This window comes from Aythya marila, assembly GCF_965140915.1.
Source record: "Aythya marila genome assembly, chromosome: 26".
Classification (NCBI taxonomy): Eukaryota; Metazoa; Chordata; class Aves; order Anseriformes; family Anatidae; genus Aythya; species Aythya marila.
In genome coordinates, this window is record NC_139067.1 from 25201 (window position 1) to 37822 (window position 12622).

At 44.9% G+C, this 12622-nt stretch overlaps 1 protein-coding gene across 1 annotated transcript; it reads right to left on the reverse strand.

Annotated features, from left to right (window-relative positions):
- Positions 1-28: 28 nt before the first annotated feature.
- Positions 29-12588, reverse strand: IKBKB (inhibitor of nuclear factor kappa B kinase subunit beta). The gene is made up of 21 exons (XM_082779605.1): positions 12421-12588; positions 12252-12346; positions 11515-11632; positions 10645-10714; positions 8855-8943; positions 8277-8366; positions 7921-8045; positions 7486-7593; positions 7055-7184; positions 6455-6649; positions 6192-6300; positions 5703-5826; positions 5298-5449; positions 5133-5194; positions 4024-4133; positions 3715-3764; positions 3061-3160; positions 2742-2889; positions 2437-2564; positions 1635-1725; positions 29-1047 (listed from the first exon to the last, which is right to left on the reverse strand). Exons 1-21 carry the CDS (start codon positions 12523-12525, stop codon positions 979-981), a joined length of 2268 nt encoding a protein of 755 aa, XP_082635731.1. The 5' UTR covers positions 12526-12588; the 3' UTR covers positions 29-978.
- Between the last annotated feature and the right edge of the window lie 34 nt (positions 12589-12622).

Genomic DNA, 12622 nt, shown 5'->3' on the forward strand with positions numbered 1-12622 from the left:
GTTGGAAGAGACCTCTGGAGCTTACTTGGTCCAAGTGCCCTGCTCAAGCACGGCTACCTAAAGTTGCTCTTGAAGATCTCCAAGGAACAAAACTCCACAATCTCCTTTGGCAACCAGTTTCAGTGGTTCATCACCCGCACAGTAAAGAAGTTCTTCTTGATGTTTAGAGGGAAGCTTCGGTATTCCAGTTTGTGCGCGCTGCCCTCTTGACCTGGCACTGGGCACCACTGGAAAAAAAAGCCTAGCTCCATCTTTGTTACATCTTCCCTTCAGGTATTTTTATACATTGATGAGAGTTCCCCCGACCTTTCTATTTTCTATGCTAAAAAGTGCCAGCCCTCTCATCCTTTACTCCTAGAAGAGGTGCTCCTATCCCTTAGACATGGAAAAGTATTTTTCCCAACAACATATACACTAACACTTTGCTTCTCTGTGCTCTCTAGGATAACGTCCTTACCTCTCACACCTTAGAAAGCAGCTTTTTCATTGAGGGTATCAAAAAGAACAAACCAAAAGTTCACAGTTTTAGATAATTTTGTTCCCATAGAGGAAACATGTATCAGATAACCATTACACTACAAAAAAGTGCAAATCAGCAAAGTTAAGAAAATTAGTTCACAGTTCAGGTATATTAGGAAAGTGACATCTACCATTGATGGTGCAAACTGACTGCAGGTGTTGTCCAGTGTTCATCAGAAAGCCTGAAAGCTAGCAAAACCACCACATGTGGTGCTTAAGGCAGAGAGTAAAAATAGCTACTGTCTTTAAGGCATGATTAAGAACTCTTTCCAAGCAGTTAGAACACGTTTCCTACTCTATCTTCATGGAAAAAAAAGCATCTGAGATGTGGATACTATAAGCTATGCCATGTGTCTCTCAGAAGTAGAAGGAGGCATTTTAACTTCCCTTTTCAGAGGCAGCAGCTTATTACAGTCGGCTTCCTCAAGCAGCATGGCTTCAGACGCAGTTGAAGTTATTTTACATCTGGGTTTGTTCTGGACTGTTTCTTTCTTCTACCTGAAGCTGCAGCCAGCTCCAATCTAGAGCCTAAAGTATAAACAGTTAGAAATGCAGAGTTCAACACTAGCTTGCACCTGAGATTGCAAAGATTTAAAAATTTCACTGTAAACAAGTTAGTCAATATAGTTTCATGATGAACCATGTGATTTCTTAGAAAACACTACACACGATCTATTTTCTTCAATATTTTACTTGCTTGTCAGTATTCTACTTCAGTAAACAAGCATCCCTGCACACCAATATATTGCCACCACAGGCCCATCCCAACTGCAAAAGTGCAGTTTTATAGTACTTCTGTAAAACAGCCAAGCTCTCTCCCCTCCCCATCTGCCCTTCAAAGGAAGGGAAGTGTCAATAGCTCTGTGCCAAACTGTAAAGCGCCAAAGTCAGTCCCAAAGACATGGCTCCCACTTTCAAGAAGCAGGGAATGCGGCAGCAGTTCAAGTAGGAGAGCGGGTGGTTTCATCTCACACAACTCATACTCTTTTCTTGTTCACAAGAAAAAATAGATTTCCACTAACCCTATTACTTATTTGTAGGCAAAGGTACACAAGCAGAAGTTTGAAGTAATAAGCATCCCCAATCCACTTGTAAAAGAATATTAAGTATGTTACCATAAAGCTCTGCTCCTGATCCTTCATTGTGTCATGCATCACATTTTCTAGTTGGCTAGAGAGTTTTTGTGATTCCAGCAGTAGCTCCTCACTGAAAGAGAGGATTGTTAGACTATTATTTTCTACAGAAGTCTTGTTTAAAGGTAGGGGCAGCACCTCTTGAGCAACTATGGTTGGCAGGTATGCTGCACAGCACAGAGGAGCGTTAACAGTTTATAAGCTCATAGTGCAACAGGGAAAGTCAGTAGCATCCTCAGATTTACTGGGATGAGGGAGAAGGAAGCATGTTCAAGTTGGAATTAGGTTCTTATGTGAAGTCACTGTCACCGGAGAAAAAGCTGCAGAACATCCTATAAACTAAAGCATGAAGCAACATACAAGTAAACTAGCCGAGGTCTCATTCCAAATGGTGATCCAGTTCCTTTCAGCAAGCCAGAACTACAAGTGGTTAGTGTAACAGTCTCTCCTCGATGACATAGACCAGCTACCATTCCTTCCATGATAATGCACCAAAAGTTCCTGCAGCCGATGCACTTCAAATAAGCACAACCCCTCCAGACAAAACAAACCCCGTATTATTGAGGCACATATGTGGTGTGTATAGCAACACATTATTTCCAGTTGTTCATCAAGAATATTGACAAGACCTAGATTATCCAGCTACTATAGATAGGACTCTTGACACCAGAAGTTGAATGCAAAGTATAGAATGTAAGAAAGCTTCTGTATCATTTCACAAAGCAGGACACCTGGCTTCACAGTGCTGGCATTAGCATCAACAGAACTCCAGCCATCCCCTCACCTTTTCCTGACAGATTCTGATAAATTGTAGGTTCCAGAAGGGACCTGCAGCAGCAGCTGGCCAGGGCTACTAAAACGCGATGTGTTTATGCTCTCTGGACTGCCCGTAACTGGACCACGTACTTTACTCTGAAAGAAAACAGCAGATTCAGACTGCGATCATTTCCACCAACCAGGAATGCGAGAAAATTGGCCTCAATCCTAATTCAAATCAGTAGAAAAAAATTACTACAGGACATACTAAGCTTACTATTAATTATTTCAGTTATCTGGGTACAGTTGAACTGGAGTTTTAGTTTTACTTACACAAGCAATTTTCAGTAAGTTCCACAGTTCTTTCTGTCGTTTCTCCTGAAGCCTAACAACTGTTTCCTCATCTTCATTCATCAGATTCATCACTTTCTCCACTCTGGGGAACAATTCCAGTGCCTTCTGCTTGCAAACTACAGTTTTACTTTAAAAAAAAAAAAAAAAAAAAGATCACATATTGGCAACTGCGGTAGGGAAACTTTTCTGAAGTTTCTTATCCCCTGTAACACTTTGTTTTTTAAACCTCTAGAACAGAACCTCTTGCTGAAAATGCTGTCTCTCAACTGCCAATAAAAGCTTAGTCTACAAAGCTCACCTGAGTTGAGCATAAATGACACGGACTTTTTTTTCAAAGGTCTGGATTGCCTGTAGAAGCAGTCGTACTATTTCTTGGCTGTCACCACTTGTCCTCTGATCTGGAATAGTCAGAGTATTACACAGAAAAGTAAGCTTTTAAGACAGAGCAAGAAGCTTTTTAATGGTTTGTTTCCACCACTTCTTCCATCCTGAAACATCCCAGAAGTTCAGGGCATGCATGTTTGAGAGGAATGAAACGCACTGTGTTTTAGCCACCTTCTTCAAATAGATGAGAATTGGAAAGCAGAGTTGAGAGAGTGGGTTTACTGCCTTGGGGCTGCGTAACTGCTCAAAGGAACAGTTGTGTCTTTCATGCTTCCCACAGAGAAATAGAAGCACCAGCATACACTTGCAGTAACAGCTTGCTCTGAGAAGAGTTCAGAAGACTTTCAAGAAAAGGCATTCAGAAGGCATCAAGAAAGCAAGGCCGGCCTGGTTTAAAATTGATTCCCTAACTCTCCTTTCCAAAAAAGCCAAGTCCAGAAGAGTGCACATACAGCTAGCATAAAGGCAGGCCTAGAATGTAGAGAAAGTTTTCTCAATGCAGATTACAGCACCTCCAAAGTAACTACCCACACAAAGCAAGCTGACCTTGACCTAAAGTGTCATTTACCTCTTGGCTTTTCTCTCAGTCTCCGGTACAGCTCTCTGGCTTGTTCTTCTCTAGAAGAAAAAGACACAGAACACAAAGAATTTCTCTAGAACCTAAATTATGAACAAGTAACTCAAGAACTCAAATCTTTTATACATTATTTTAGATCAACAGGGAAGGAGTCAAATTTTTTTTTTCTAGTGTCAAAGTCCTGCAAGTCCCCCATAATTTGGGCTGAGGAGATAAGAGTTTTGTTGTCCTCCAGTGAAATAGGAGCTAAATTTAGCTAGCAACACTCTTAAATCTGAAATTCAAGATAGTTCAACTCACAAATCCTCCAGTATTCCTCCTTGTTTACGACCTAGTGGGCTTCTCTGAAGGTCCACAATGTCTGTCTGCAGAGCCATCATTTTCTTCACTAGCTGATCCACATCATCCTCCTGAAAGCAGGGCAGAACACAAGCAGAGGGGCAGACTTATACTAAGAGATGGCTACCACTCACTGACTATTCCTTTCATTCACATTTCTGAACATGCCAGCAAGATGCTAACAACAACCACAAAGACAAATGAGAACATGAGGGACTTTACATCAAGGAAATAAATTAGCTCTGTGCTCTGGTATAAAGCACTTTCCAAGATTTTTTTGATGAAAAATTTGATCTGTGATGAAGAACCATTGAAAGGTCAGACTTCATAACAAATGTGCTGCTGGTTCACAGGCTGTCATGCTTCCTGCTGCTTTGCTGCTCCAGATCTATCTCATCCTACCCATCATAGTGTTTCCCCTCCTCCCACAGTGCACAGCCACATCCAGTACTTGGTATCCCAAGTTGTGCTTTCCACCTAAACTTTTTCACATGCAGAGGCAGAAGCTGCCACTTGTCAGACTTCTGTCACTCTGAATCCACCATCTAGAAGAGGACCAAGTGTTGGCACAGAGTAAGATGCTGACTAGTCACCTTTCACTCCTCATCTGGGACAGATGATCCTTGGCCATACTTACAGGGTTACACTCTCGTGTCAAAAGCTTTAATGTTATTGTAAGCAGGTGCACAGTGTGCACTGATAATGGGAAATTGCTGCCTTTTCAAAAAGACTGATGCTTGCTTTTAAAAGTCTTGTGTTCATCCATCTAATCATTTGCTTTCCCAATCAGTTTAACCTACTACTCCAGATCTCCTCTTTTCAGCTATCCTGCTGCAACTCTCCTGCCTACAGGATTCATTAGCCAGACATGTGAGCACAACCAAGATCTCCTCTCACACTCCCCAAGAGTCTTACAAACACTGGTAAGGGAAAGAAATGATGTAACCCAAACCAAAGCACTGTGATGTATGGAATCATCTCAGACACAGTAAGTCTCTAAGGGAAGACAAAGGAAGGAAAAGAATGCTTATTTTTTCCTCAGGATAAATAATTAAGATTCAGATACGTACTCGTCCACAAAGTTCCACAGCTTGCTCCATCTCTTTCCAGGCAAACAGCAGCTTCTCAGAAGCTAAAGGAAAAAAAGAGCAATTGCTTTTCTCAGATTCATACAGGGAAAGTTAAGATATGGTGAAAGGTGGAAGAGACCTCTCTTCGCCAGATGCTATACTCACTGATTCCAAATTCAATCTGCTCTTTATACTTCTCCAGATCAATCTGGATGCTTGTTTTAAAGAAGTCCAGTTTTGCTTTCAGCTGCTGGGAAAGGGAGGCCATAGAATTCTTCATCTTCGAAAGAGTACTATTATACCGCAACAGATTCATCCTGTGTGGACAAGAAAAGGTCCTATCATCCTCCTGAACTGTAAACACAGGCCTACACTTATATCAAAAGCAGATACTGCAGAGTGTAGCACCAGGCACAGAAGTATGTGTGTCAAAGGATGCAACTCTCAGCTTTTCACTAACTGTTAACAGGTCTGCTCTTGGGCTTCTCTAGTGTATCGCTGTCCCATTCCGTTCCCTTTTACCAGGGAGCAAAAACATAGGTAAGTATTCTAGAGAGACTACCACCATACATGGCTGCTCGCTGCCCCTGCTGCAGACGGTTGCAATCCTCTTTCAGCATCCGGATTGTATGCCAGATCTGACCCCACACTTTCCGCAACTGGAAAAAGTGCAGTATCTTCTTTGGATCCTGAACTGGAAACAGAGGGGAGAGGGGGCAGAAAAGGGAAACGTATGTATTAGCATGAAGCTTAAAAGCAGCGCTATCACATAAAACATACTCAAACATTACTTCTTTGAACAATATGTAGCCCAGACCCTACCCCTTGCAAAGTCTACAGCTGGCTATCCCATATGCAGCTTCCCCAGTATCTCAAATCCTTCCTTTCCTCAGTTATTCTGAGGAACTGAACTGATGCTAGGACAGTCTGTTTCAGTGTTTCTCCAGTCCCAAGATACAAAAGCTCTCTCTACTCTTCGCACACGACACAGACCACAGAACAAAGGTAGCCATCTCAGTGTGGACAACCTCTCACATTCATACTAAAGAAAGTCCTTACGGATGCAGTCAACACTTTCTGGATGTGGTCGCAAGGCAACCTGAGCTTCATAGGTAACTTTCTGGTTATCGAAGAGGAAGAGGAGATCTGCATCTGCAGCATCATTCACCTGCAGAAAACAGAAGACCCAAAGGAAAAAGGGTGCTGTCAAGTGGTTGCTGTGACAAAAGCCTGCTAAAACAGCAGGGAGTGCTGCACCCCCAAAGCAACATCAGTGCTTGCTGAGTCAGTGAAAAGCAAGGAAGAGGAACATTCATGCTCACCTTGCTATCAGCTATATGCTTAGTGGCCAGCTTCTGAGAAAACAATGCAAGTCCAGCCTCCTGCAGGAGCTCCTGGTCCTGTTCCGGGATTCCAGTATCTGACTCAATCCTGGCTTTCACGGTCTGCAGAGTGTCCTCCTCCGTCACAGGGTAGGTGTGGACAGTTCCCGTAACCATGTTCAAAACATGCAGCAACTACAAGAGGAATAATGTGACATGAGAAGGGCTGAAGATACATAGGTCATGTTTGAGCAGAGATCCCAGGACCAAGACACCAAATCCTGATAAACTGTTTCAAAGCACATGCACAGCTCAAGAAGTCACTCATCAGCTGGAAGAGAGGTCACATGGTAATTATGCAGCTACAGCACCAGAATATGGAACCAAGCACATAACAGAAGCTATTTTCTACTCCCAACAAGCTCAAGGAGCATTCATCCTCCAATAAGCAAGAGGAAAGCACGTGCCATTAGCTGTCAGGAGACAGCTAAATAAGATTCTGTGTTGCTCCTCCCCCTATGACTTAGCCCTCTTCTCTCATGGGCTAGCAGCAACTGATCTCTGGAAAACTTTTCAAGGTAAGCCAGGTCCATTGCTCACCTTCAAATTCAAGATGTCATCCAGAGCTTTGAAACACCCATTGGGTCCATACACAGGATCTGTACCTCTCTGCCGCGGGTGCCACATTAACATGAGTTGCAGCCATTTCTCCAGTCTCGCAGCCAAAACACTGAAGGACAGAAACATGAATGGGATCAGAGGAGACGAAGTACATTTGCAGTCACCATATTGACTGGTCTCTGCAGAAGGACTGAAATAGTTTGTTTGTTTGTTTTTTTGGATAACAAACGTGCTATTTAAAAGGCAGAAACAGAGACTCATCTACTACACAATGTCAGTCTGACAATGGACACAAGCACTGAGTGATGTACCGAACTTATTCGCTGACATAAGGCATATAATACAAAGCTGGTCCATTCACAGAATAAATAGCTCATCTTGGCATGGCACAACAGATTTCTAGTCCTTACCTGTTAAGATTATTTGGGCAGGGTAAACTGCTAGAAAATCTGACTTCTCCAGATAAGTCTTCTGAAACAACAATATCCAGCTCACTCTTCTGTCGCACTTTTGTATGCCTAATGAATTCAAGCAAGTACAATGGTGAAATCATCACTTGCCTTTCCCAGCATACACGTTAATATTCTCTTACAGTTACTCTTGACAGATACTGCTTTGGTTTCTTCTACCTCCCACACAGAAGTCAGTCCTGATCCCAGAGAGAAATTTAAGGAATGCTGAACTTGCTCAAGTTATTCAAACTCCAGTAAAGGGAGCCATTCTCCATAAGGGCAAGGAACATGGGGATACTACCCTAAGAATCAAGGGACCACACCTCTGCTTCCCACAGACAGGACAGTGGCACTGCATGCACTCTTCTTATCACCTGGCCCCAGGTCACTCACCATTGCACTGGCTGCCAGTTGGGCAGGAATGGTCTGAAGCCTGTGATGCACTCAAAGGCCAGTGTGCCAAAGCTCCAGTAATCCACTGTCACCGTATACTTCTGCTGTTCCAGCAGTTCTGGAGCCTGAGGCAGTTTACACAAGTATAAGACAAAGCCACCCATCTCTTAGCTCTCCCCACCCCTTAAGAGCTCATTAACACTTCTGTTACATTAAAGACCGTGCTGAAAGCTCTGCACCCCAAATGCACCCCATGCCAGGACAACTACTTCATCCCAGCCCCAAGCCAGATTACACTGTTAACTCTGTCCCACAACAAAGTGGGAGCTGATCTTCTAGCTGAATTCCTTCCTTACCAAGTACTGCAGTGTCCCAACAAAGGATGTGCATAGGCTGCCCTGATCCAACTCCTTAGCATAACCAAGGTCAATGATTTTGTGTATTAACTGAAACACAAAACAGAGAATAAGGACACTAGAGCAAAGGTTTTGTTTGTTTGTTTGTTTTTAAAGTACACCACACAGCAGAGAAAGAAAAAAAGGTTCAGCTCTTCAAAGGTATGCAGGAAAGGTGCCAGTGAAAAAATGAAAGTAAAAATGGGAAGCTCCTGTAGATTCCTAAAACCAAAAGGTAGGTAAAATTGTCATTGGCTTTATACGGACATAGCTGGAAACATTACTTGTAATTCAGATCTTTACCCAATAGCTACGGTCAGGTTCTTTCCTTAGTAGCTGAATGTCATACTGCCAGGTGTTAAGAGGAGAAGTCTAACTCAGCCACGCACAAAATACTGCTCAACTGACACACAGATCTGAGCCAGCTGTTACCCTATGTCACTCTTGCAGAGTGACCACTTTAACTGCAGCAAGCACATCCACATCTTCCTCTTACTTTACATTGTCTGTGCAGGCTGAGACACCAGGTTCCTGCTTACCCTTTGCTCTCCTTGCTGCAGCACAATGTTCTCTGGTTTCAAGTCTCTGTGGATGATCCTGTTCTCATGAAGGTACCTGAGAGCAGATGCTGAGACACAGAAAGAACCACTTTTAGGAATGGAACTAACACTATCTAGCATGAGCTCAGTAAACTTTCATTTCTATGTGGTGTAAGCATTGCTTTTGAGTCAAATCTTGCACAATCAACAAGATCATTGACTGAACAATGAAATGCCATGTTCAAGAGGAAAACTTGACATCAAACTCTTCTGGACACAGATTTGTTCTCTTGGCAGATACATTTTTGAAGTTAAAGTAGATTCACTTCTCTTCAAGTCTCTCCCTCCCCATGTACTGAAGGTTAAAAAACGTAATAAAAGCTGTGCAGAAGTAAAATATATCTAGTCACTAGAAGAGTGTCTGTATCTTCAACAGTCTTAACCTAGGATCCAAAAGGTGCTCTGCCCAACACTTTCTGTCCTATCCTGTCCACAAAGCATTCTTCTCCCCACTTCACCTTCAAAACTCCTCAAAAATTTATGCAAAGTACCTTCTCTGCTCAGGACCAATGTGACATCACAACTAGCAGGTTGACGAATTCCATCTATACTAGGAAGACCAAAAAAAAAAAAATCTCATCTTAAGAATACAAAGCGAGAATAAATGCCCTCTATTTCTTTGTACTTGCTCAAAGTAATACTTTAAGATATTTCGTTTTTTCAGAATAAAAAAGCACGTTGCTAGAAAAAACAAAAACTTAGTAATATTTCCAGTTCCAGAGGTCTTTTCAGCTGTGACTAAAACTTGCGCCAAAGGGACTCACTTTTTGATCTCCAAGACTTAGTGTCCCTTCTGACTGCATTCCCAGACTGAGCTCTCCTGTTCAGCATGAAATGATCTAGCTAGACTTTCAGGAGTAATCAATAATATAATCTTCTTCTAAAGGTCAGTAACCCTAGAAAGAGCAACTATGCTTGCACTGTAAGGAATCTGTAAAACGAGTTATATCGACTGTTGGAAACATTTCTGATCAACTACAGTTCAGGTTGTACAAGTGGAGATTTAGATCTGTCCCTCTTCCTAAGCACAAACAGGCATAGGAACACAAGCTTCACTCTAAACATGATCCACCATTGTCTCGAGTCAGCCCTCTGTATCATTTCCTGGTTGTTCAGAAGTGAAATGATCAGACAGCAGAGTACAAATGCTCTGTGAACACAAAGGATGGGAGATTCTGCCTAACAGTCATATCCACAGTAGAAGTAATGACAAATGCATGTTTCTTCTCTTGCCACAAGCTCACCTTCTAATCATGCACCTTCCCCAAAAGCAATTTTCAATAACTTCTCTACAAACCCCGATCATCTATCCAGTTTTGCCTCAGCTTTGACTCAATAAGATCTTGGTGTAGTCTAAACAAAAATCTCAATCCCAAAAATCTCTAGACAGCTCTCTCAGTAACCTTTGCAGTCATCTTTTTATTATTCTTTTTTGTCTAAAATTCCACATAGTGTTTGCCCAAATGCTAATGGAAACCCACTTATAACAAACACTCTGAAGTGCTGGTCATCAGCTGTTGAGCTGAGTGGAGACTGATAGAACAAAAATGAAAGGCTGGCTCTCTTAAAAGGAGCATTGGCAAAGCAAAACAGGAAACAACTATACTGCTTAAGGGGTCTTATCTAAGATAAGAGTTCAACATGTCACTGCTGCAGTAGTGCCCCCTTTGAAGTGCCCCCTTGAAGGGGCTTCCGGGGTTCAGACTACTGAAAATACAGCTACCACTTACCAATATCAGATAACAAGATGAGAATCGCTTCCTCCCGCAGGCCACAGCAATTCTCCAGCTGATTCAGGTACTGAAAGAAAACAACACAGAATATAGTCTCTCCATCCTGTATCCTGAGGAAGGATCTCAGTCCCACAAGCTCTCAAGAACGCAAGAAGCTCCCGAAACAGCAATGATATTTTCTACGGGCACAGAACTTCGTGAAACTGGAACCTCTGGTAGCAATAATTACAGCTTTAGGCCTTAGCATATCCGTGAGATAAGAAAGAGCGGGTGGAAGAAGTCAGCATAATGGCCGCCCTCTTCCTTCTACTTGCTGTGTCCTACATAGCCATTTCCCCTGGGCCTGGCTACATCAGCTCTGAAGTCGGATATAAGTTCTGGGTTTCATCTATGGGCACATTATAGCAAAGGTTAGAAAAACAGTAAGATTAGAATTAAAACGTGGGTCTTATTTTCCTTTTTTTTTTTTTTTTTTCTCTCCATCTATGACAGAAAGGGGTTTATCACTGTCAAGAAGGATACTGCCCACAGGAAGGCCCAGCCCTTTGATGGTCCTGGCCATACTCACATCCTGTAGCACATCCCTCATGCGTACCCTCATCCTCTACATGCAAAATCCTTGCACTGTCCTTTGCAGCCAAAGAAACGCAGAAAGTTTCAGAAAGCACTGAAGTTTTCAGAAGCAGAACTTTATCAAGGACCAATCTGTCAGATCTTGCTGGTGCCACATTAACAATTAGGAAGCTTCAAGATGTGAAAATACATTTTTACAGGGTAGGTTCTGAAGAGAAACCCCTAGGCTCCATCCTGCCAAGAAGCTGATTCACGCTTTTTCCACTGTCACCATCACCATGCCAGTGACCTCACCTTGCGGAGGTCTCCGCCTTGGCAGTACTCCATAGCCAGCAATGGCAGGTCATTGGGTGCAAGCTTCTGCATTCCCTCGGGAACATCGCGGGCAGCCACCACGTTGGGATGGTTCAGCCTGAGGAATGGAAGTGAGACAAGTACGGGTGATCACCAGAACCAGTGCAAACACTTTCTGCAAGAGCTACACAGTCTCACATATTCAGAGTCACCACGTGAAGTCCTACAGGGATACAAATCCCTAAAGAAGCTGAAATACTGAATTTTATTGCTCTACAATTCATCCATCCTTCGTGGACCCGGAGACTCATCCCAATTCCTTGCTTCCTGCGTGCAAGCAGTGCTTTCTCTCAACGGAAACACACGGGAGATCTGCTTGGAAGCTACAGGACGACACCCTGCTGATCCGAGCCGTCCGACACCGGCTGCTGCCATCGCCCGGACGAGCCCCGAGCCGGAGCCGTGCCGCCCCACGCGAGCGGCCCAGCCCCGAGGCAGAGCAGGAGCGCTCTGCTCCGCGGAGCGGCGGCAGCGCAGCGCCAGCACCGAAGACGGCGGCGGGACGGCCGCAGGAGGAAGCCCCCGAGTCCGAGGAACGCCGGCCCCCCCCCCCCCCGGGCCCCGGGCCAGGACTCGAGAGCCGGCCCCGCCCGCCCAGCCCCAGCCCCAGCCCGGCGGCGCCAGGCCGCGCCCCGCCGGGCCGAGCCGGGCCCCCCGCGCCGCCGCCGCCGCCTCACCTCTTCATGATCTGGATCTCCAGCGCCCAGCGCTCACGGTTGCGCGGGCTCAGCTCCTGGCGGCACTGCTTGATGGCCAGCTGCTCGCCGCTCTCCTGCGGGGACAGCGCGGGCCCGGCTCAGCGCGGGCCGGGCCGGGCCGCGGGGGGGGGTGCCGCCCGGCGCCTACCTTGTTGTGCCACCGAATGACGTTGCCGAAGCCGCCGGTGCCCAGGCGCTCCTTCATCTCCCAGGGGCCGCAGGTCTGCGCCTGCAGGGCCGGCGGCCGGCTCATGGCGGGGCCGCGGCGCCCAGGCTGCCGGCGCGGCTGCTTCCGGCTCCGGCTCCGGCCCAGGCGGCGCGAGCCCGCCCTTAAAGGAGCCGCGCGCGCC

Coding starts and splice junctions, on each gene's coding strand:
- IKBKB (XM_082779605.1), bottom strand. CDS start 12,525: ATGAGCCGGCCGCCGGCCCTGCAGGCGCAGACCTGCGGCCCCTGGGAG. Junction 7,594..7,920: donor AACTGGCAGCCAGTGCAATG/GTGAGTGACCTG, acceptor TGAATTCATTAG/GCATACAAAAGTGCGACAGA. Junction 2,890..3,060: donor GTCATTTATGCTCAACTCAG/GTGAGCTTTGTA, acceptor TTTTTTTTAAAG/TAAAACTGTAGTTTGCAAGC.